Source organism: Papaver somniferum, chromosome 7 (genome assembly GCF_003573695.1).
Source record: "Papaver somniferum cultivar HN1 chromosome 7, ASM357369v1, whole genome shotgun sequence".
NCBI classification, from domain to species: Eukaryota; Viridiplantae; Streptophyta; class Magnoliopsida; order Ranunculales; family Papaveraceae; genus Papaver; species Papaver somniferum.
In genome coordinates, this window is record NC_039364.1 from 132065353 (window position 1) to 132089538 (window position 24186).

Consider the following 24186-nt stretch of genomic DNA (forward strand, 5'->3'; position numbering starts at 1 on the left):
CATTGAGTGTCATATTGCCGAGGTGAAGTTACCCACTCGTAGCTTTTGATGACTGCTAAATTATTCATGGGGAGAAGTCCCTGGACCATAGTAGCGTATTTGAACATTGGTAATATTGGATCAAGAGGAGGAATAAGACTTGCCCGAGCTCGAAACCTTCTGACAAAGGTGTGCGGATTATCTCCAAGTTCCTGCGTAAGTCCCATCAGAGTTTTTACTTCTTCCAGATGCTCAAACGGTTATGCGTCCTCTGCGTCGTCTTCCGACTCGGAATCCTTGTCGATGACAGGATGTGTTGAAGGCATCGTTGTCCTTTCAGCATGAATCCAAGTTCTCCCAAGGACCATGTCGTATCCAGGGTCTTCCCGGATTATGAAAAACTTGGCCTCAGTGCACATCGTAACTTTGAGAGTGATGAAGCCGTATGCGTTTTTGGAGAATCCTTCGTGGTCCCTGATTGCTATGGGAGCGTGGGTGGCTTCCCGTCGAGTAATACCAGCATCTCTGAGAGTTTTCAAAGGGATGATGTTGACGGCGGTACCAACATCTATGAACGCCCTCTTGAACTCATTTCCTTTAATGTGCACTGTAGTGAGCAATCCCCAGTCATACATTTCTGTGTCGGTGGCTGAAGGTCCGGTGGTGGTCTCTTAGATCAGCGGAAGTCTTCCGGACACGATGTGGTTCAGTGCAGCAAACATGTCTTTCCTTTGAGCTTTCGAAAGATACAACAGCTCGCAGACATGTTAGATCAGAGATTGGACTGTTTCCTTGACAGGAGGTTCGGAGATGGTAAAAGTTCTGACTGGGAGGGGGTTTTTGTGCACCCCCTCAGTCCCAAGGTTGAGCTCTCCGGATTTGACATTTTCTTTGAATATGCGCTTCAAAATTTTGCAATCACTCGTAGGATGGCTGACGTATCTATGGAAGTGACAATACCGAGGATTTTCCATGGCCTCTTCAGTTGGTTCCTTCTTGACATAAGGAAATTTTATTGCGCCGTCTTGAATCCAGGCATCGAGTAGTTCATTAACTTCTTCCATTGAATAGGGAAAATCAGTTGCTTCTGGATCTTCCGTATGCTGAGGAGGGATTTTCGAATTCTCCTTCTTGTGTGTCTTTGAAGGGGTGGAGGAAGTCTACTTGTGTTGTGGTTCTGCTTTTCTCTTACTCCTTTCCACGACAACATTTTTTGAAGGTTGCAGGTTATACTGCTTGTTGATCAGACGCCTGCTTCCTCGAGTGTCTTTTGAATCTTCAGACTTTGTTGACTTTGCTCTTTCCAAAAAAGCGGGTGCAGTGGTTGCCGACCTCTTCGCAGCTTCGTGAAGCTATGAGAAAGTCTGGAATCGAAGGTTTTCTAGCAAGGCCCTGTAGACCGGGAGCATGCCATTGATGCACAAGTCCACCAATTGTTGCTCCATGACGTTTGGGTCATGACAATCCAGGGCTTGGACTCTGAACCTTTTCACATAATCATTGGGATTTTCACTAACCCTCTGAAACATTCTTCCAAGGTCGGAGAGGGTGACTTGTTCTGACACGAAGAAGTATTTCCTGTAAAATGCGTTAACCATTTCTCCCCAATTGTTGATGGTCCCTGGTGTGATGCTGTTATACCAGGTGTATGCCCTGCCTTTCAGAGATTTTGAGAATTCCTTGAGACGGACGACATGATTATGTTCATGTTCTCCCAAGGCTTCGAGAAAACGAGAGACATGTTCCCGAGCATTGCCAGTTCCATCATACAAGGTGAAAGTTGGAGAAACGTAACCTTTGAGGAGTGGAATCCTTTGCGTAGCGGAAGGATAAGGAGGTTGATGATGATGATCATGCGATGCCTTGCCTTTTCCATGGTTCTCTAAGAGGTGCTCCAGATCCTCGCGAGTGATGAAATTCATTGATCCTTTCGCTGATGAGTTGTCGGCAGTTTTGTGGACTTCGTCGTCTTCTACTGTATGGATTGGAATTACTTCATGACCGTCGTCCGAGGATTTATCCTCCTTGTTTCCCTTCTCTTGAGTCTTCTCTGACATCTTGTCAATAAGAGTTTTGAGATAATTACACAGCTCCTTCTGTGTAGCAGCCATGTCAGTCTGGTTCTTTGCAAGAGTTTCCTGCGCTTTGATAAGATCAGCAATGGTAGGCGGTGGATCTCCTCTGACTTCTTCAGGGTATCGTCCGAACAGTGGATGACCTTCGGCGTGAGGAGGAGTAGTGTCACCACCATCAGTGTTGGAAGTCGGAATTGTCTCCGGGATATTCTGATTGTTGTTGTTGCTAGTGCTAGCACGGTTTGTGTTAGGATTTGTAACTGAACCTGACCTGAGATCAACCATCTTGGGAAATTGTGAGATTACAACCGATAGAATGACCTCCCACTGTGGTCGCCAATCTGTAGATGGGGAAAAACGATTTGCTGGTTTTTAAGGAATTGAGGAGACGACCGTTATGAGGAGACTCCTCAAACCGAGCGAAATGTTAAACCTGACACAGATGCACCGCTGCAAAGGGGATGCTTTAGATTCGAGAGATAAATCTGTAGTACTCCGGCCTAAATCAAGACAATGACCGTTCCAGAGTAAATTCGGTCACAAGAGAGGATGGGTTGATCTGTAGGAGGGAAGCTGGGAAATGTGTGGAATCGATGGTAGTCAAAGATTGTGGGTGTGTGAATTCCGAATACGATAAGCTCTGAGTGATTGAAATTGCTTAATTGAGAGTAGTTGCTCAATCGATGAGTTGATGATCTCGTGTTGTCAGTTTGACGTGAGATTGATGATACTGATGATTCAATCATGATTCAGAGACTTATTTATATTGCTGGAATTGTAGACACCATGATTCCATGAAGTGTGACAGTTGATGGAATCAAGGAGTGGGGAAGTGGAGATCGTGTTTGAAACCAGTTGCTCAACGTGTGGAGACTTGGTCGATTTTCCACCCACTACCTCGTGAATTCCTTCAACTGATTGCACGACTTGCTCACATTCCATCGTGTGTTTGAACACACGTGCCGTAGACCGCCATACCAAAACCCTAAGTGATATCCCCCAAGTGACACGATTGACGTCTCGTGGTTTGTTAGTCAATTGATGACTTCGTGGTTTGATGGGACGATGAGTCCATGTAGTTATTGAGTGTCGAACATGATGTTCTGAAACTCATGAATTGAACATGCCATGAGACAGAGGTATAATTCTTACGATGAAGTGAGCAAGTGTTGCTCATTCGATGGATCGTTGAATATTGATTGTTGAACCAATATTCCTTTGTTTGAACAAATATTTATCATCTGAGCAAGTGTTGCTCATGTGATGAATTGTTGAATATTTGATCGTCTGAGCATGTGTTGCTCGTCTGATGGATTATTGGCAGCGTACCAAAATTTTTAATTAGAATACTGGTCGTTGAACCGAGCATAATTAATAAAATTAATGACCATGAGGCCGTCGTAAAATTATTAAGGTTGGAATATGAAATGATGATCCTTGGATTCAGAAACCCTAATTTGATCAATTGATGATCAATTCATGGTTCGTCAGAATTTCAACCATGGGACGAAGGAGGGAGCGATTACATGGGACCGTGGATCAACCATGTAGTGTCCATATGCTCACGTGAGCAAATACGAAGAACTCCTGAAGAGTTGACGATTTGTTGGTGAAAGAATGATTAAATGCTGGTTTAATCATTTATTCAAAAATGCTCGTCTAAGCCTTAGGTGAGAAAACCTAATTAATTATAACGAGGCGAGGGACCGACCATGGAGTCATGAAACCGACCCTGGGTTGTCACGTGACCGCCTGACGATCACTTCATGAAAATCCAAAGTGTTTGGAAGATTGTTGGACCTAATACGAGCAATTGTGCAAATTAAGTCATGAGTAGCTTCCTGTCGAGTAATGCCAGCGGCTATGAGAGTTTTCAAAGGGATGATGTTGATGACAGTGCAGACATCAACAAACTCCCTATTGAACTCGTTTTCTTTGATATGCACTGTAGTGAGCAGTCCCCAATCATACATTTCTTTGTCCGTCGCTGGAGGCTCAGTGGACGTCTCTTGAATCAACAAACGCTTGCCTGACACGATGTGGTTCAATGCAGCAAACATGTCTTTCCTTTGAGCTTTTGATAAGTATAGTAATTCGAAGACATGCTAAATTAGGGATTGAACTGCTTCTTTGACGGGGGGTTTAGAGATAGTAAAAGTTCTGACGGGAAGGGGGTTTCTGTGCACTCCTTCAGTCCCCAGGTTGAGTTCTCCTGATTCGACCTTTTCTTTAAATATGCGCTTCAAAGTTTTGCAATCACTTGTGGGATGGCTGACAAATCTAAGAAAGCGACAATACCGAGGATTTTCCATGGCCTCTTCAGTTGGTTCCTTCTGGACATATGGCAACTTGATGGCACCGTCTTGAATCCAGGCATCTAATAATTTGATAAATTCTTCAATGGAGCAGGGGAAATCAAGTGCCTATGGATCTTCCGCGTGTTGAGGAGGAGCTTGCACATTATCTTTCTTTTGCGCCTTTGAAGGGGTTGAGGAAGTATGCTTATGCTGTGGTTCAACTTTTCGTTTGCTCCCTTCCGCGACAACATTTGTGGAAGGTTGAAGGTTGTATTATTTGTTGATCAAACGTCTGCTGCTGCCTCTGGCCTATCGTGGCTCTTCAGCTTTTGCAGTTTTAGTCCTTTCTAATAGAGCAGGTGCAGTAGTTGCCGACCTCTTGGCTGCTTCATGGAGTTCTGAGAAGGTATGGAACCTGAGATTCTCCAATAAAGCTCTGTAGACTGGAATCACGCCGTTGATGCATAAGTCCACGAGTTGCTATTCTGTGACATTCAGAACATGGCAATCCAACGCTTGAACTCTGAACCTTTTCACATAATCGTTAGGATGTTCGTTGTTCTTTTGAAACATCCTTCCGAGATCAGAGAGGGTAACTTTCTCTGAAACGAAGAAATACTTCCAATAGAAAACATTAACCATTTCCCCCCAACTGTTGATAGTTCCTGGTGCGATGTTGTTGTACCAGGTGTATGCTTTGCCTTTCAAGGATTTTGAAAATTCTTTGAGGCGAACAACATGGTTATGCTCATATTCACCCAAAGCTTCTAGGAACCGAGAAACATGTTCCCGAGCATTGTCGGTTCCGTCGTACAAAGTAAAGGTTGGAGAGATATAACCTTTTGGAAGAGGAATCCTTTGCGTAGCAGCAGGGTATGGAGGCTGGTGTCGATGGACATGTGGGGTCTTGTCTTTTCCACGGTTCTCCAGAAGGCGTTCCAAATCTTCCTGAGTGATGAAGTTTGATGACTCCTTCGCTGATGGATCGTCTGCAGCTTTGCGGACTTCATCATCATCCACTGTATGAATCGGGATTACCTCAGGATCAGCGTCTGAGGATTTCTCCTTCTCTTTTCATTTTTCTTGGATCTTCCCTGACATTGTATCAGTGAGAGCCTTCAGTTGATTAAATAGTTCCATATGTGATGTAGCCATATCGGTTTGATTTTTTGCAAGAGTCTCTTGCACTTTGATGAAATCAGCAATGGTAGGTGGTGGATTTCCTCTGACTTCCTCAGGGTGTCGGTCGAACAAAGGATGACCCTCCGTGTTGACGTGAAGAGGAGTAACAACACCACTGTCAGTGTTAGAGACCGGAATCGTTTTCGGGATATCCTCGTTGTCGTTGTTGTTGCTGCTGCTAGTGCTAGCGCCGTTTGCGTTGGAACCTGTGACTAACCTAGACCTAAGACCAGCCATTTTGTGGATTTGTGAGATTGCAACCGAGAGATTAATATCCCACTGTGGTCGCCAATCTGTAGATGGGGAAAAACGATTTGCTGGTTTTTACGGAATTGAGGAGACGACCGTACGAAGGAGACTCCTTGAACCGAGCGGAATGTTCAACCTCACACAGATGCACTGCAAGAAGGGAGTGCTTTTAATTCGAGAGATCAATCTATAGTACTCCGGCCTAAACCAAGACAATGGCCGTTTTAGAGTAAATTCGGTCACAAGAGAGGATGGGTTGATCTGTAGGAAGGAAGCTGAGAAATGTGTGGAATCAATGGTAATCAAAGATTGTAGGTGTGTTGTGAATTTTTAATAAGATAAGTTCTGAATGATTGAATCTCTGTTGAGAGTAACTGCTCAGATGATGAGTTGTTAATCTCGTGTTGTCTGTGAGACGTGAGATTCTTGTTGTCTTTTCAATCATGATTCAGAGACTTATTTATATTGATATAATTGTAGACACCATGATCCCATGAAGTGTGATAGTTGATGGAATAAAAGAGTGGGGAAATGGAAATCGTGTTTGAAACCAGTTGCTCATAGTGCAGAGACTTGGTCGATTTTCCATCCACTACTTTGTTAACTCCTTCAACTGATTGCACGACTTGCTCACATTCCATTGTGTGTATGAACACACGTGTCGTAGACCGCCAGACCAAAACCCTAGTTAATATCCCCGCATGTGACACGATTGACGTCTCGTGATTAATTAGTCAGTTGTTGACTTCATAGGACGATGAGTCCATGTATTTGCTGAGTTGAACATGATTTTGCAAAATATTCTGAGACTCATGAATTGAACGTGTCTGTTGAGATAGAGATATAATTCTCACATTGATAGTTGAGGCGAGCAAGTATTGCTCATTCGATGAATTGTTGAATATTGAGGGTTGAACCAATATTCCTTGGTTTGAGCAAATATTGCTCTTCTGAGCAAGTGTTGCTCGTCTGATGAATTATTGGTAGCGTGACCAAGATAAAACATTAATTAGAATACTGGTAGTTGAACCGAGTATAATAAAATGATGATCATGAGATCGTCGTAAAATTATTAGCGAGTCTGGAATCATGATCCTTGGACTCAGAAAAACCCTAATTTGATCAATTGATGACCAATTGATGGTTTATTTGAAAACTAACCATGGAATGAAGGAGGGATCGGCTATACGGGATCATGGATCGACTATGTGGCGCCCATATGCTCGCGTGAGCAAATACCAAGATCTCTTGGTGAAAGAATGATCAAATGCGGGTTCAATCATTTCTCATATAATACTCGTCTGAGCCTTAGGTGATAAAACCTAATTAATTATGAAGAGGTGAGGGACCGACCAAGGGGTCATGAAATCGGTCCTGGGTGGTCACGGGATCGACTGACGATCATTCTATGAAATTCCAAAATTATTTGGAAGAGTTTTGGACCTAATACGTGCAATTGCGAAAATTAGGTTAAATTGTGAAAATACGAGGGACCGACTCCTTGCAAGCCAAAGATCCAACCTTGGTCGGTCAAGGTAACATGCTCACGTCGCCAGGGTGTCCGTGTCTCAGTCTTGAGAATTTTGATATTTCCTAGCGTGCATTTGAGCATCCATTTGAGAAATATGACAAAATCAGGGTTTTGCTGAAACTGAGGAAACTTCATGAGATGAAGGAAAATAATTATAAAATAAAGGAATAACCAGGCGTGGGACCGCTGGAGCCAAGGCATGGCCGATCGGCTAGTGACCACGGTCCCATGGTGCCTTTTCCTAATTTTATATTATTTTTCATGGTTTTATGAAAATATCATGAAATCAAGGAGTTTGTTGAAATTAAGGAATTTCCTTAAAGTGACAGAGTTTCCATGGGATTAAGGAAGCTAATAATATTAAAAATAATAAAATAAGGGCGTGTGGGACCGTCTGAGGCATGGCCGGCCGGCTGGGGCCCGTTCCCGTGCGTTTTCCCTAATTTTATGTATTTTATTTATTATTTCCATGATTTGAAGGAATTTTCATAATTTGAAAGAAATACCATGAAATAAAGGAACTTCATGAGATCAAGGAAACCTAAAATAACAATGATAAAATAAAGGGGCGTGTGGGACCGGCTGAGGCATGGTCGGCCGACTAGGGCCTAGTCCCACGAGTTTCCCTAATTTTATATTATATTTTTCATGGTTTTGTGAAAATACCACGAGATTAAGGAGTTTTCATGAGATTAGAGAAATAATAAAAAACAATATTGAGAAACCATGAGGTGTGGGCCCCACAATATTTTCCCAATTTTGTATTATTTCGTTGGTGCGAAGGAAACACCATGAAACTGAGGAGTTTCCTCAAAACGAAGGATATTTGTTCAAATGAAAGGATTTTCATAAGATCAAGGAAAATAACAAAAAATATGATAAAATATAAAACTGGCGTGGGATTAGCCATGGCACGGCCGTCCGGCCGGTGAGCCCAATCCCCCAACGCCTTGGTCAATATTTAATTATTTATTATTTTCCTTCCTATTTTGCATAGGTTCATCGTTTCGTCGTATTTTGAAATACTCGTTTGTGCGGTGATTGTTAGTGCATCATCGTTGAGTACACTTGCACCATTTGAATCGGCGCTTACTTGAAGGTAGCTCAGACGCCCGTACGTTGAATATTTATTACTAACCCATGAAATTCTGCTGGGAAGAACCATATATTGAAGTAACGAACTATTACGAAAATATTTGAATATTTTCACAAATTCAGTGGATGAATCCAAGAATTTAGGAATAATTAATTGATGGCTCTATACTAGCAGGCAAGCTGTCTAGGAGCATTAATTATTCTAAGTGACATGAGCTAGTTGAAGCGTCATATCCTTTATATAGTCAGGGAAAACTGTTGTTTGTATCCTGAAGACGTTATTGCTCTATACTAGCAGGCAAGCTGTCTAGGAGCTGTCAATCTCGTGATTCTATATAGAAGTAATTACTGAAGTGTTCAGTATTCATGAGATATGCCGTTTCCAATACGAGAGACTACATATCTGCATGTACTCTGAGAGACAGTATTCTCAGTCAGAGATTTGATGAGAGACCCGTGTCTCAATACTCGCGTCTGATTGCTGGATCAGAAGTTCATATAATTATGTGTTTACGATTTTAGCCTTCGTCGAAAATCCACCATCTACAGACCAAAAGAAAGAATACACATCATCTTAATTTAGATGCAGTCTTATAGCCGAAGCTAACAACATTCATCAAGGAGTTTAAAGATACAAGATAACCCCTTTAAAATTCCACAACCGCACACCCCGCAAGATATTACCATTAAGCACAAGTTCAAAAGAACTCTCCCCAATTTGATGTCATTCCCGAGAGAACAACAAGAGCGACCTTAATTTCGAAAGAAAAGAAGGATTTTTAATTGGACACCAAAAATCAAAGATATGATCTTTTATATCCAAAACTCAACCAAATTAATCACAAGTAAACCCTTGATTAATTCAATTGGAATACACAACTAAATCAAACCACAAAAGTGATTAATTTAATTGATTGTGCTCAACATAAGTAAACATACATATCAACAAGCTACGACTAAGTTAATCATATGGAGGTGACTAACTTAACCATTCAAATACTCAACATAAGGAAAACCTTACGAAATATAAGAATACTCAACATAAGGAAAACCTTACGGAATATTCGAGATTACATTAACCAATAAAACATGATAGTGTAGCCATTCATATACTCAACACAGGGAATTGTGGAATATATGAAAACTCAACTAGATTAATTACAAGAGAATATATAATTAATCTAATTGGAATACAAATAACCAAACTAATCGCCGAAGTAATCAATTTAATTATTTTGGGATCAACATAAGAGAATTATGGAACCTCGACTAAGTTCATCATAGAATATGACAATCTTAACCGTACATGTACTCAACATAAGAAAGAAAGAAACTTATGGAGTACAAACTAAATAACCAAACTAGTTGATTAATTTAGTTCCTAATGCTCAACATATAGCATCTTACGAAACAACCAACAAAGCCAATAAGAATAATCGGCTTAGTCGTATCGTGCTCAACATAAGACACAATGGAGCCTTCACGGTATACAAATGATAGATCAATGAAGATCAAAACCGTGGATAAACATACAAGGATCTATTCTATTTTCCATCATTATATGCATAACAATATAATATACTTTATCCTTGTTAAACAAAAGATTTAATCCTATTTTCCATCAAATACATGATTGCATAGGCATAACTTTTGTAATTGCCAAAAGTCCATTCGTCCTTAAACCAATAAACGAATACCGATCATGAACGACTTTACTTTTGACAACAATATTGGACCTTCAAGTTCACGGACGCAAACAATACATATCCCATAAAAATATTGCAATATATCAAACCAAAAATACTGCAATAATAATCATCCTCCAAATATTTTTAGAATTTTAAAACCAAAACCTAAAAAATAACATAAGAAGATGAAGACAAAAATAGCTATGTGTAGTCACAATCGTCGCTATTCAAAGCACTAGTTATTCTTCCAACTAATCCCAAAAAGAAGACGTCCTAGGAAATAATGTCTTTGAGATATTCAGCATCATTCCCAAACTCCTTGTCGTCAACAACCATTGGAACATTCGGTTCACGAAGATAGGAGTTAACATCAACGAACTGTCTAGGCTGATTATGTCGAACCAGGGCTCTCTGAATCTCCAAAGACTTTGAAACAAAAGCCTTTATTTCACGAATCTACTTTCTTACTTCCTTCAACTCATCAAGAACATCGGAATACTTCTGAGAGTTGGAAGGTACAGCCTTTGGCTTTCTTGTTCTTTTTCTTTTCAAATATCTAGAACCAGGAGATTTTTCTTTTTCCTTGATTGAAGACATAGCAATCATGTTGACATCTTTTCTCTCCATAGACACAATGCTTTGAGAACAGTTATAACCAACTGATTTTTGTGGATGAAATTCACAACCTCATTAAGAAGTCTTGAGATATAAATAATGTCAAGAGGAAAAAGGAATGTAGGGTTCAAAACCTATAAACAGCTTCGTGGTCATTCAACTCTAAACCCTATAGAGAGTAGAATTATCGATAATAACTCTTTCTTTTATTTGATAGACAGAAAACAACAAACCTAAGAAAACACCCTTTCCTAAAGCCTGTGCGTTCATGATCTTGTCTCTTTTGATCATGCACATGAGACAAGATTTACCAATCAACACAATTAATTTGTGCTGTAATGTACAATAATTTGTCCACCATTTTCCTCAGGAGAGGAATCCACAGACTTCTTTCTATCAAAACATTTTGACCATACTTTCTTCTCAAATGGTCTTTCTTTGGGAACTGGCTTCTTAAACGAAGATAAAATCTTACATACCTCAGCAGTCTTCTGGGAAAGTTTAAGCTTTCCTGCTAAATGATTTGCTCTTCATTGAAGTTTGTTGGCGTGCCTCACTTGATGTTTGTGCTTGTAACACCTTGATAGTTCGTGTCCCTTCATCGAGCAAAACGAGCACGTCAAACTTGGATAGTATTCAGGCATTTGTGGAGCGACAACAACTAAACACATAGTAGATCCTGAAGTATCACAACCAGTGTTCTCAAAAGATGAGTCAATTGAATCTTCCAGCTTGATTGGGTCTTCTTCTTTACCAAAACCATCAAGATTGATATAGGTATTGCTGCAACCATCAAAATCAATGTTTTCACATAAAAGACCAACACTTGATTTCCTATCTTCATCGGAGTTGTAGGTTTCTGACATCTCATCAAGTATTACAGCTAGACCTTTGTTCCCAGTGTATTTTCTACGATTTGGGCATTCATTAGCAAAATGGCCAAAACCCTTACACTTAAAGCACTGAGGCATATCCTCGTCATAAGCCTCGTCAGCATCCCTGTTTTTAGGAGGGTCGCGACCGTGAGGTTTGTCTGATGACCTAGGTTTGTCTCTTGAAAACCATTTACTTCTCTTCAACAGAAGATCCTTAAACTGTCTTGTGATCAAGGAGACTGATTTATCAAGATCTTCATCTGAAAAATCGTCATCAGACTGATCATCCTCAGAAACATGAACACTCTTACCTTTGACAAGTAACTTGGTGTTCTTCTGTGCTTTAAAGGAAACATCCTTACCGACTTTGGATGTATGCTCATGGTCAAAGATTTTAAGCTTTCCAACCAAGGTGTTTCTGGAAAGATTATCAAGGTTATTTCCCTCAACGATGGCATGCTTCTTAGACTCATATCTAAATGGCAGCGATCTGAGAATTTTCATCACAATGTCCTTTTCAGGAATAGTCTTACCTAATGCAAAAGATGCATTCACAATTTCAGACACTTTGTGATTAAAATCATCCAATGTTTCTTCATCCGCCATACGAAGGTTCTCCCAATCAGAATTAAGGTTTTGAAGCCTAGCATCTTTTTCACTGGAGTTCCCTTCAAATACGGTTTCTAAGATATCCCAAGCATCTTTAGACCTAGTGTAATTTGTCACATGATGCTGAAGATTTTGAGTAATGGCATGTATAATAGCATTCAAACCGTCGGAATTTTTCTTTGCAACAGTTATCTCAACAACGGTATATTCACCAATAGGTTTGGGAACGTTTACATCACCGGATGCCACAACGGGAGCATCATATCCATTAACCACATATACCCATGATTGGAAATCACGCGCTTGAAGAAAAGCTTGGAGCCATCGAAGACTGGTGGTACGTTAATAGAGATAGCACCTCTGTCCATAGAGTCAGATCGCTACAAACACATACTTGTTAGGTCTTAAACGTGTTTGCCTGCTCTGATACCAATTGAAAAAACGGGGGTCTAACAACACCACCCAATAATTCGATTAGCAATCTGTATGGACAAACTCCAATATACTTTTTATGAGAATCAACTAGACAGTCGGACTCAATCAATAAAAAGATATATCAAAGAGTTTATATCTCAATCTCTCAATTTGATCTTTACTCAAGCAAATAGAAATATGCGAGTCTTTATCAAAGAGAGATAACTTGGATGGTACCAAAGACCAATATCCAAGGATCAATCAATATCAATCAACAACCAAAGGTTGGATTTCCAATTGATGATCTTAACGCACAACCTGTATTATTTCAATTATATAAAAATATAATGCGGAAAAGAAATAACACAGACACTAGAAATTTTGTTAACGAGGAAACCGCAAATGCAAAAAAACCCTGGGACCTAGTCCAGATTGAATACACAATGTATTAAGACGCTACAGACACTAGCATACTGCAAATTAACTTTGGACTGGACTATAGTTAAACCCCTATCAATCTCCCACTGATACAAGGTACAGTTGTACTCCTACACCTCTGATCCCAGAAGGATGCTACGTACTTGATTCCCTTAGCTGATCTCACCCACAACTAAGAGTTGCTACGACCCAAAATCGTAGGCTTTAACAATAAACAAATCTGTCTCACACAGAAAAGTCTATCAAAGGATAAATCTGTCTCCCACAGATAAACCCTAGGTTTTGTTCCGTCTTTAGATATAAAATCAAGGTAACATGAACCAATTGATAATCCGGTCTTATATTCCCGAAGAACAACCTAGATTAATCAATCACCTCTCAATAATCCTTCCTGACTACACACGTGGATTATCGAGGAATCACAAACAATGAGACGAAGATGTTTGTAACTTCTTTATCTTGCCTATCGGAGAACTCTCACGATATCAATCAAATCGATTGTACTCGTACGATAGAAAATGCAAGATCAGATCACACAACTACGATAAAAGTAGTATCGGTCTGGCTTCACAATCCCAATGAAGTCTTTAAGTCGTTAACCTTATTTTAAAGAAGAAAATCAAAGGTTAATGGGGATCGACTCTAGCGAGCGCACTAGTATCACACAGATGTGTGGGGATTAAGTTTTGCTCAAGCTAGAAGTCCCATATATATAACCTTCAAATCAGGGTTTTGCCTTAGGTACAAAGCAATCCATATTCACCGTTAGATGAAAACCTGATTTAGATTCAAGCTAATATTTCTCAACCGTTAGATCGAAAAACAAAGCTTGTCATACACACTTGGTAAACGTTTACTGGGTTTGTGAAAACCGTGCCCAAACGTTTACGCGTATGTTGGTTCAACATAGTAACCAAAAGGTTAACCATATGAGCGAGCATCTCATATTAACCTGATTCTTCTTCACCATAACTAGTTCAATTTACTTCAAACGAACTAGTTAAGAGTTGTTCAATTGCTATGAGATCTTATGTAACTACACAAGACACAATTGAAACAAAGATGATTCAATTCGATTGAATCGGTTCATGAAAATTATATCCACGGTTTGCAAAAGCATTCCTTAGTAATTTAATGTATCATGTTCAGAGCACATATTTAGATCATAACCACTTAAGCTCACAAACAAGTTCACGGACTTAAGTTCAATCGGTTGAGTTTTCCAAACTCAGCAGAAATTCTCGGTCGAGAACTTCCGCCAGTTCGCGGACTGGGTTCGCGAACTGAGTTCGCGGACTTAGCACACAAACGAGTTTTGGAAATCCCAGCAGAAATTTTCGGTATGAAAACTTCCGTCAGTTCGCGGGCTGAATCTGCAAATTGAGTTCGCGGACTTGGCAAAGCCCATTCCACAATCCTGCCGATTTCTCTTGATCAACAAAGTTCGAAAACTTCGGTTCAAGGAATACATGGTTATGTAATCTAAACTCTCATTCCAATCATTGAGACATTCTCAGAGGACGCTATGTAGCCGTTATTCACAGACCGATTCACGTCAGAGCAATTCTCAAAGTGATTGAAACTTTTCATGACTTTCGTCACTAGGTGAAGATAAACTTGATCAAAGTGAAACGCTTTACCAACACATGATTTCGAGAAAAAGATAAGCATTGAATACTCAGCTCGAAATATCAAATGTGTATGATCTAGTCTATATAGCATACGACTTTTGTCTCATAAGAAGTAGGAGATAGAATAGATAGACTTTTGAGTGATAGATAAGTTCAAGTCTTCACATACCTATTTGTTGATGAAGTTCCACAGTTCCTTATGTAGATCTTCGTCGTTGTCGTTGAATCGCCATGAAGTCGTTGAGCTCAACTACACTTTTCCTATCCTAGTCCGAGACTTAGCTAATATGCTAGAAATCAAGACTTATAGTTTTGATCACTAACATTGACATACATGCTTGATATAGCAACGCATGCGAGGTCGACCGAACTATGCTCTAACATGATCCTTGGACTCAGAAACCCTAATTCGATCAATTGATGACCAATTTGATGGTTTATTGAAAATGAACCATGGAATGAAGGAGGGACCAGCTACATGGGACCGTGGGTCGACCATGTAACGCCCGTATACTCGAGTGAGCAAACACCAAGGTCTCTTGGAGAGTTGGTGAAAGGATGATCAAATACTGGTTTAATCATTTATTAAAATAATGCTCGTCTGAGCCTTAGATGATAAAACCTAATTAAATATGAAGAGGTGAGAGACCGACCAAGGGGTCATGAAACCGGTCCTGGATGGTCACGAGATCAAATGACGATCATTTTATGAAGTTCCAAAATTATTTGGAAGAAATCTGGACCTCATACGTGCAATTGTGCAAATTAGGTCAATTTGTCAGAATACGTGAGATCGACCCCTTGCAAGGAAAATAGCCAACCTTGGTCGGTCAAGGTAACATGCTCATGTCGTTAAAGTGTCTGTTTCTCAGTTCTGAGAATTTTGAGATTTTCTGGCGTGCGTTTGAGCAAACATTTGAGAAAATATGAAGAAATCAGGGAATTTTGCTGAAACTGAGAAAACTTCATGGGATGAAGGAAAATAATTATAAAATGTAGGAATTATGAAGAGTGGGACCGACTGATGCCAAGGCATGGCCGGCCGGCCAATGACCACGATGCCATGGTAGTTTTCTTAATTTTATATTATTTTCATGATTTTATGAAAATATCATGAAATCAAGGAGTTTGTTGAAACCCAGGAGTTTTGTTAATATCAAGGAGTTTCCTTGAAGGGAAGGAGTTTCCATGAGATCAAGGAAACAAATAATATTAATAATAATAAAATAAGGGCGTGTGGGACCGGCTAGGGCCCGGTCCCGCGAGTTTTCCCTAACTTTATGTATTATTTCATGATTTGAAGGAATTTTCATAATTTGAAAAAAATACCATGAGATCAAGGAATTTCATGGGATCAAGGAAACATAAAAATAATAATGATAAAATAAGGGGTGTGTGGGACCGGCTCGGGAATGACCGGCCGGCTGAAGCCGGTCCCGCGAGTTTCCCTAATTTTTTATTATTTTTCATGATTTGAAGGAAATAACATGAAATTAAGGAGTTTTCATGAGATTAGGGAAATAATAATAAAATAATGAGGAATCATGAGGTGTGGGACCGGCCAGGATCAAGGCATTGCCGGTTGGCTAGTAAACATGGTCCCATGACACTTTTTTCCAATTTTATATTATTTCCTTGATGCGAAGGAAATACCATGAAACTGAGGAATTTCCTTAAAACAAAGGATATTTGTTCAAATGAAAGGATTTTCATAGATCAAGGAAAATAACAAAAAAAAGTGATAAAATATAAAACTGGGCGTGGGCCTGGTCACGACCGGCCGGCCGGTGGGCCCAGTCCCCTAGCGCTTTGGTTAATATTTTATTATTTATTATTTTCTTTCCTATTCTGCATAGGTTCATCGTCTCGTCGTATTATGAAATACTCATTCGTGCGTTCAGGTGCTCGTTAGTGCATTATTGCTGAATACACTCGCACCATTTTGGTCGGGGCTTACTCGATAGTGCTCAGATACCCGTATATTGAATATTTATCACTAACCCATGGAATTCTGCTGGGAAGAACCATAAATTGAAGTGACGAAATATTATGAAAATATTGAATATTCTCCAGAGATTCAGTTAATGAATCTAATGATTTAAGAATAATTAACTGATGACTCTATACTAGTACGATCGTGTAGGAGCATTAATTATTCAGGAATTGGGTGATATGAGCTTGTTGAAGCACCATAATTCTTTTATATAGTCAGGGAAAACAATTGTTACATCCTGAAGACGTTGTTTCTCTATACTAGAAGGCAAGCTGTCTAGGAGCCATCTAATCTTGCATTTTCTATATAAAATGATCACTGAAATTGCTCAGTATTTATGAGATATGCCGCTGCCTCATCTGAGAGACTACACATCTTCATATACTCTGAGAGACAGTATTCTTAGTCATGGATTCTCGTAGCATGAGCTTTCACGCTTTCGATAAGAGACATGAGCCTCAATACTCGTCTGATTGCTGGATAAGGAGCATATACAATTATGGGTTTACGATTTTAGCCTTTGTCGAAAATCCACCATCTACATTAAGTCCCCTGCTTAGTGAGGAACAATCATGTTCCTCATTCAACATCGAATGGTGATTTTCCGGTTACAAACAATATAAGTAATCGAACTTAGTCGTAAGATAAGACGTTACCGGATTTTTGACGACACGAGCAAACCACGACTTGAATGAAGATTCCAGTGGCATGATAGAGCATCATATAACGATCATAAATTGGTGTTGAACCGCTGATTCTGATGACGGGACCTTGGTCGTTTTAGGATTCGCGGGCCGGGCCCAATAAGGAAATCCTTGTGAGATTAGGTTTTGGAAATAAAATTTGATATAAAAGGGATATAATCCCCCCATTTTTTTTATTTCACCTCACACGACCAACACCACCTTCATCTCCCTCACGTCAACAACAGGAGAAGAATTTTCCGTCGAAGCTCCACCGCCGTCAGTCGCCGTCGATCGCCCGTCCGACCAGCTTCCGGTCGGCGCCGACCAGTTACACAATTATTTTTTTTTGCTGAAGTTCATGAGTTTCATGAGTTGTTCATGTCTTGATCATGCTAAAATTATATACATGTGCATATATGAGTGTGAATTTTGTTGAAAACCCTTGTTTTTTGAAGACGTATGTTCGTTCGATCATTAGTTTAAGAAACTAGCAATAATCCCTGATTTAGGAGAGATTTTATGTATAAACTTGTGTCCAGCGATAAAATTTTGTTTATGAGTTTTCATGGAAATCAAGACTTTATTTTGAAAAGACATGGACTTTTCACAAAACCGAAATAAACCTTCGTTTCAAAGAAAGACGACAGTACGAAGGAAAAAGTTTTTTTTTTTTTTTTAATAAAACCATGGCCTGTTCATGGACATTTTTTTTTTGATGAGACCGTGGAATATCCACATATTTTACGTGAGCCTTGCTCACATAAAAATGTTTTTTTTTTAATTTACGTGAGTAATCACATTTTACTCATATATATGAATATATATATATTTAAAAAATCAAAACTCGAATTTTGAATAGTGTTTAAAGGTAAACAATTATTTATGATGAAATGTTGTTTTAGCTTGTTTTTATAACCCCGAGGTGAATGTTTACGCAGTAGAAATGTTCATGATTTTATGAAAACCTGAGTTTTTCTCGTCTTTTGTAGGTTTTGAAGAGCGAACTAATTTCGTAGTGCTAACTCTTATAGCTCAATCACTAATGTTAGTGAAATTGTAAAGAGGTAAGAGTTAAGAGTTACCGTTTTGTTGTTGGAATCGATATCCTTGGATCATTCGTAATTTCATGCTTTTTGATTTGGTTCCAGACTATGGTGACCTCCAGCAGCAGCAGTGATTACAATCATTATTACTCCTCCAGCTCTTCTGATGAGGATTCCAAAGCTTCTGCAGTCGAATCGAAATCTAAGGCGAATCATGTTGAGGAGGCAAAGCCTAGTATCCCCCTTAATGACCGGAGAGTCACTTATGCTAAGCTTATGAAGAGAAAAGTCGAGGATGATGAGGCAGAGGATCGTCAGCGTAGAAAGGACCGAGTCCGGCGCAAAATACTAGCGGCTGAGGAGAAACATCGGTTTGTTGACGGTGTACCCTCCGACTCTGACTATGACGCTTCGGAAGATGAACCCATGTGGGTGCCACAGGATCGTAAGATTAAGACAGACCAGCGTACAAGAGAGCTCAAGGAGATTGCGAAACAAGTTGAAGCTGAACTCGAAGCTGAGCATAAAGCAGAAGATGACTCGGACACGGACGATCTTGACATTCACCCAGACTTCATCAATGGCACTGACAGTGATTCTGACGAAGAAGAGAATTCTGAGAATGATGATGAGCCTGACAAATCTGATGACTTTGACGAATCTGACGAGTAGTTTTATTCCTAATCTTATTTAAATATTTGAATGTTTTATTAGTATTCATTGTAGGAATCCTCTTTGATTATTTGAACAATTTCACTTCAGTATTAAGATTTTCCTTTTGAATGAGAAATCCTTTTATTAATGTTGGTTCTTCTTGATTGAACCAAATAGAATTAAATAATGCTCTTGCGCCAAACCCATTGTGATCTCCTTTACTTGCTTTAACGGTTTCCATATGTGAAAATATCCAGACACGTCACATATGCCGAGAAGACATATAACACACACAAGGTCGTGTGGATTTCTGATCATGTCCAGCTTTGGTCAGTCCCCAGTGCATTATTTTCCTCCGCATCTCCAGTATTGATCTTGTTTGGAACTTAGGGTTTCAGTAAAACTCGCAACTGAATTGACTATACGCAGAGATAATCACCCACCGTGTCTTGTATATATTTCTCCAAGACCTAGGGTTTAATATTTACGCAAATATTTCTTCCATTCCTGAGTTAGTTTCATTGCACAAAGGAAATTTTGATCGCCATACCTTTCCTCATCATGTCTCGCTGTAGTGTTTCTTCTCGAAACGAACCTCAGTCGAAGCATGAAATAGAAGCGTCGTTCTCGGTAAGTTGTATATCTTCTTCGTATTCTTTTGATCAAAGAAACTGATCACAGGAAAATGATTTGTTGCAGGATAATCAGAAGAATCCATCTTCTTCTCATAATTCAAGACCCAAGCGTACTGTCAGAGCCCCTGCCCGGTATAGGTCCGCTCACACTGGAGCCGACACGTCTGTGAGTAATTTTATGATTTCTTGATTGAAGCTTCACTCGACGGTTTATCCAATCTTCATCTGAAATTGAAAACTTCTCTGTCACAGGTTGATGTGCATGTTGTTGTCGATGCTAGAAAGAGGAGGAACGGGAAGTCAGTGGTCGTGGTTGAAGATAGCAGCAACCATGTTGACGAGGACTCTACTGATTCCGTGGAGTCTGGGGTTAGAGCTCACGTCCATGAGTATCCAATAGCTGGATTCCCCTTTGAAGTTCCCATGACTAATAATTCCCTAAATAATGGTGTGGTTAGTGGATTCGTCATTCCAAAATGTCACGTACCTCTGTATACCAAAATTTGGAGACGGTATGGACACATTGTTACAACGGAAATATGTAGAGGCTTTATCGCGACCCTCTTGACCACGGTTGCCGGGTTGTTACCGATTACTGAAGAGATGAACGAGACGAGTCTGCTAGATGTCAAGCATCATGAACTGCACAGATGGGATGAAATGATCTCAAACTGTGAAACTTTGCGGTTCAACATAGGCTGGCTTCATTGTCGGCTTGAGATGATCAAAATTCACAGGGAGGCAGCTGCTGCTGATGCAATTTCTACCACAACTGCTTTCTTGGAAGAGCAGAAGGCACTTGCCTTGGAATCGGCGAGAGTCGAGAAAGCTGTCCAGGACTTGAAGGTGAAGACCAAGAACTTTCAAAAAAAGTTAGACATGGCTGTCTTTAAGAATTACCCTCTGCTGGATGGTTTATTCTGAGTGAGCCTTTGTGATTGTTGTTTTTTGAATAGGTTCAGGCTTTTCTGTAGATAGAATAATTAATAAAGAAATTTTTGTTCATTTATGAAATATTTAATGAACAAAGGAGTACTTTGCATACTCTCTGGAATAATATAAATTACATTTTGAGAAATGCTTGAAATGATAAAAAGGTAATGGTTTTCTACGGGTCAGGAATAATATGCTTTGAGCCATTTTCCGTTGAAGATATTTCCTTCCACTCCTCCGTCAATGGCTAAGATCTTGTAATATCCACTGGACACTGCCTTGATGATTACATATGGTCCTTCCCATTTTGGAGAGAACTTGGGAGCAGACATATCTTGTTGAATGTGTTTTGCTGTTTTTATCACCAAATCTCCTACTTGGAATGTTCGAGGTCTTACCATTTTGTTGTAAGCTCTGGAGATCCTTTGTTTTTATGCTTCCACGTATTTTTCTACCTTAGCCCTTCTTGACTCAAGCATGTCCAGTTCGGCGATCCTTGAGTTGGATACTTCTGCTTCATCCCATTGTACTCCACTGGATGTGGCGATCCTTGCTGAAGGAATCTTGATTTCTGCTGGAAGTATGGAGTCAGCTCCATAGACAAGAGAGTATGGTGAAGTTCCGATCAAACTCCTTGGTGCGGTCCGATAGGCCCATAAATCCATGGGCAATTGTTCATGCCACGTTCGAGGATTATCATGAATTGTTCGACTGAGGATCCGTATCAAAGTTTTATTGGTGCTTTCTGCTTGTCCGTTTCCTTGAGGATAGTATGGCGTGGAGAAAATTTGTTTGATGCCGTATTCCTCGAGCAAGTCTGTCACGTTTTTGTTGGCGAAAGGAGTCCCATTATCAGTGATGATATGCTTAGGAACGCCGAACCTACATATTATGTGTTCTTTGATGAAAGCTTCAATCGTGACTCCAGTGGTGCTCCGAAGAGGGATGGCTTCAACCCACTTAGTAAAATATTTTGTTGCAGTGATGATGTACTCATGCTGTTTTGAAGACACTGGATTGATTTTCCCTATTGTATCCAGTCCCCAGCTGTAGAAAGGCCATGGACTATTCACAGAGTTCAATGGGAGACAAGGAGTGTGGATGAGATTACCATGGATTTGGAATTTGTAACATATCTGTACGTAAGCAGCTGCATCGTCTTCCATAGTTGGCCAATAATATTTCTCATGAACTCGGAGAAATAGTTTCCTCTTTCCTTGATGTTCTCCATCGTGCATGTCCTTCAAAATTGTTGGGATTTCATGCTCAGCTAAGCATCGTAGTAAGTTCCCACCAAAGATTTTGCGGTATAGGACTCTGTCAAGAAAGGCAAATATTTTATCCCTTTGAATGAGTTTGATCATTTCTTTCTTTTCCAATGGCAATTCATTGTCCCGAAGGTACTTGATGTAAGGTTCCCTCCAGTCCCCAGTGTGATGGGATGTCAGAGTTTCTAAATGATGAGGAGGCGTCTGACAATTGGGACAAGACTTTTTCTGAACCCTAGATTGAGCCTCCATGGAAGGCCAATAGTATCCCATCCTTTGAAGCTTTCTGTAAAGTGTTACCACCAGTGTTTGTCCGCAGATTTCTTCATGTATGTGTTTGAGTTGTTCGTCCGCTTCGTCTTTTCCGAGGCATCGCGATAAAGACCCGTCTGGATTTCGATAATATAACGCTCCATGAAGCAAGAAATAATTCTTTAATTCTTTGAGAATAACTTTCCCTTCTGAAAGAGAACTGTTCAACTCGTGAATGATGGGTGCTCTTGAATCGTTCGCCTGAATGTCTTCAACTTGAGCGAGCCAGGTAGATGACATAACACGCCTCTGCACTGTGATTGTTTTCTCCGCTCCTTCGAATTGTATCTTAGAAGCGAGAGTCACTAGGCAGTCAACATGCCTATTGTTATTTCGTCCAGTATAGACAATCATCGCATCAGAAAATGAGTTAATAGCCGTTGAGCTTCGGCTCTGAATGGAGCGAGCGTGACTTCTTTGAGAGAGTATGTTCCATTCATTTTATTTACCAACAACTTTAAATCTCCTCTTATCTCAAGGTGTATTGCTCTTGCTTGCTTGGACAGGGACAATCCTAGCAAGAAAGCTTCATATTCTGCTAAATTGTTGGTGCAGTGAAAATCCAACTTGAACGAATGTGAGAAAACTTCACCAGATGGGGATACTATCACTACGCCCGCTCCTCCATTTTCGTTGCTAGGGGTGTCAGATCCATCAAAGTATAAAACCCATGTCTCTTCCTTGATAACTAAGATATCTGGAAACTCACCAGGTACATCTTCATGTAATATCGCTGCATCTTCTTCTGGAAAAGCAGCAATCAAGTCTGCAACTGCTTGACCTTTGATTGATTTAGGTGGTGTACAAGCTATGTCAAATTATGACATCTGAAGTTGCCACTTTGCTGGTCTCCCTATCAAGGCTGGCTTTGATAGTAGAAACTTTATAGGGTCAGCTTTGGAAGCAAGTATGACTTTGTTGGATAGTAAATAATGCTTGAATTTCTGAATTGCATATACTAATTCTAAACATGCTCTCTTAGCGTTTGGGTATCGGAGTTGCGCGTCTCTCATTGTACGGCTGAAGTAGTAGATCGGTCGTTCGATGCCTTCGTCGTCTTCTTAAGAAAGGAGCGCTCCGATAGCAACATCACTGGAAGCTGTGTACAGTATCAGTGGTCGTCCTTGCACTGGAGATTTCATGACAACAGACGATAATAGTATCTGTTGTATTTTCTGGAATGCTTCTTGTTGAACGGTTATCCATGCAAAACTTGCTCCTTTCTTCAGTAGAGGGGTGAACGAAGCAATGAGTTGAGCCAATCCAGGAATGAAGCGTCGAATATAATTTCCCTTGCCCATAAAACTCTGCAGTTCTTTCACAGTGCGTGAAGGAGGCATGGTAGTAATAGCTTCCGTTTTGTCTGGATCGAATTTGATTCCTTCTGCTGTGACCATGAATCCTAGAAACTTTCCGGAGGAAACACCAAAAGCACACTTCAGAGGATTCATCTTTAGTTTGTATTCTATGCATATTTCGAAAACTTGTCTTAAAACTTCGAGGTGGGATGCTCGAGTCTTCGATTTCACCACTACATCGTCAACATAGTCTTCCACTTGCTTGTGCATCATGTCGTGGATATGGCAGTCATAGCTCGTTGATAAGTGGCACCTGCGTTCTTTAATCCAAAGGGCATCATAGTGTAGTGGAAATTCCCAATGGGAGTACGGAATGCAGTCTTGTTGGCATCATGCTCGTACATATTTATCTGGTTGTATCCACTGTAACCATCCATGAATGTGAACATACCGTGACCACTGGTCGCATCGACGAGCATATCAATGTTGGGTAAAGGAAAATCATCATTCAGACAACATTTATTTAGATTCCTGAAATCAACACAGCATCTGATTTGACCATTTTTCTTCTTAACAGGAACAACATTTGCTAACCATGTTAGATGTTGAATAGGCTTGATGAATCCTGCTGCTAGTAGTTTCTGGATTTCGACTTTGATTTGCTCCTCGACTTCGCGTCTGAATTG

The 24186-nt window shown here is 40.1% G+C and overlaps 1 protein-coding gene across 1 annotated transcript in view; it reads left to right on the forward strand.

Moving 5' to 3' along the window:
- LOC113295246 (transcription initiation factor TFIID subunit 11-like) overlaps positions 1-19072 on the forward strand; it is a 46982-nt gene extending 27910 nt beyond the window's left edge. Inside the window, exon 4 of the mRNA XM_026543598.1 lies at positions 18506-19072. Within this exon, the coding sequence (XP_026399383.1) occupies positions 18506-19072 (567 nt within the window). The remainder of the gene's footprint in view (positions 1-18505) is intronic.
- Positions 19073-24186: the final 5114 nt, after the last annotated feature.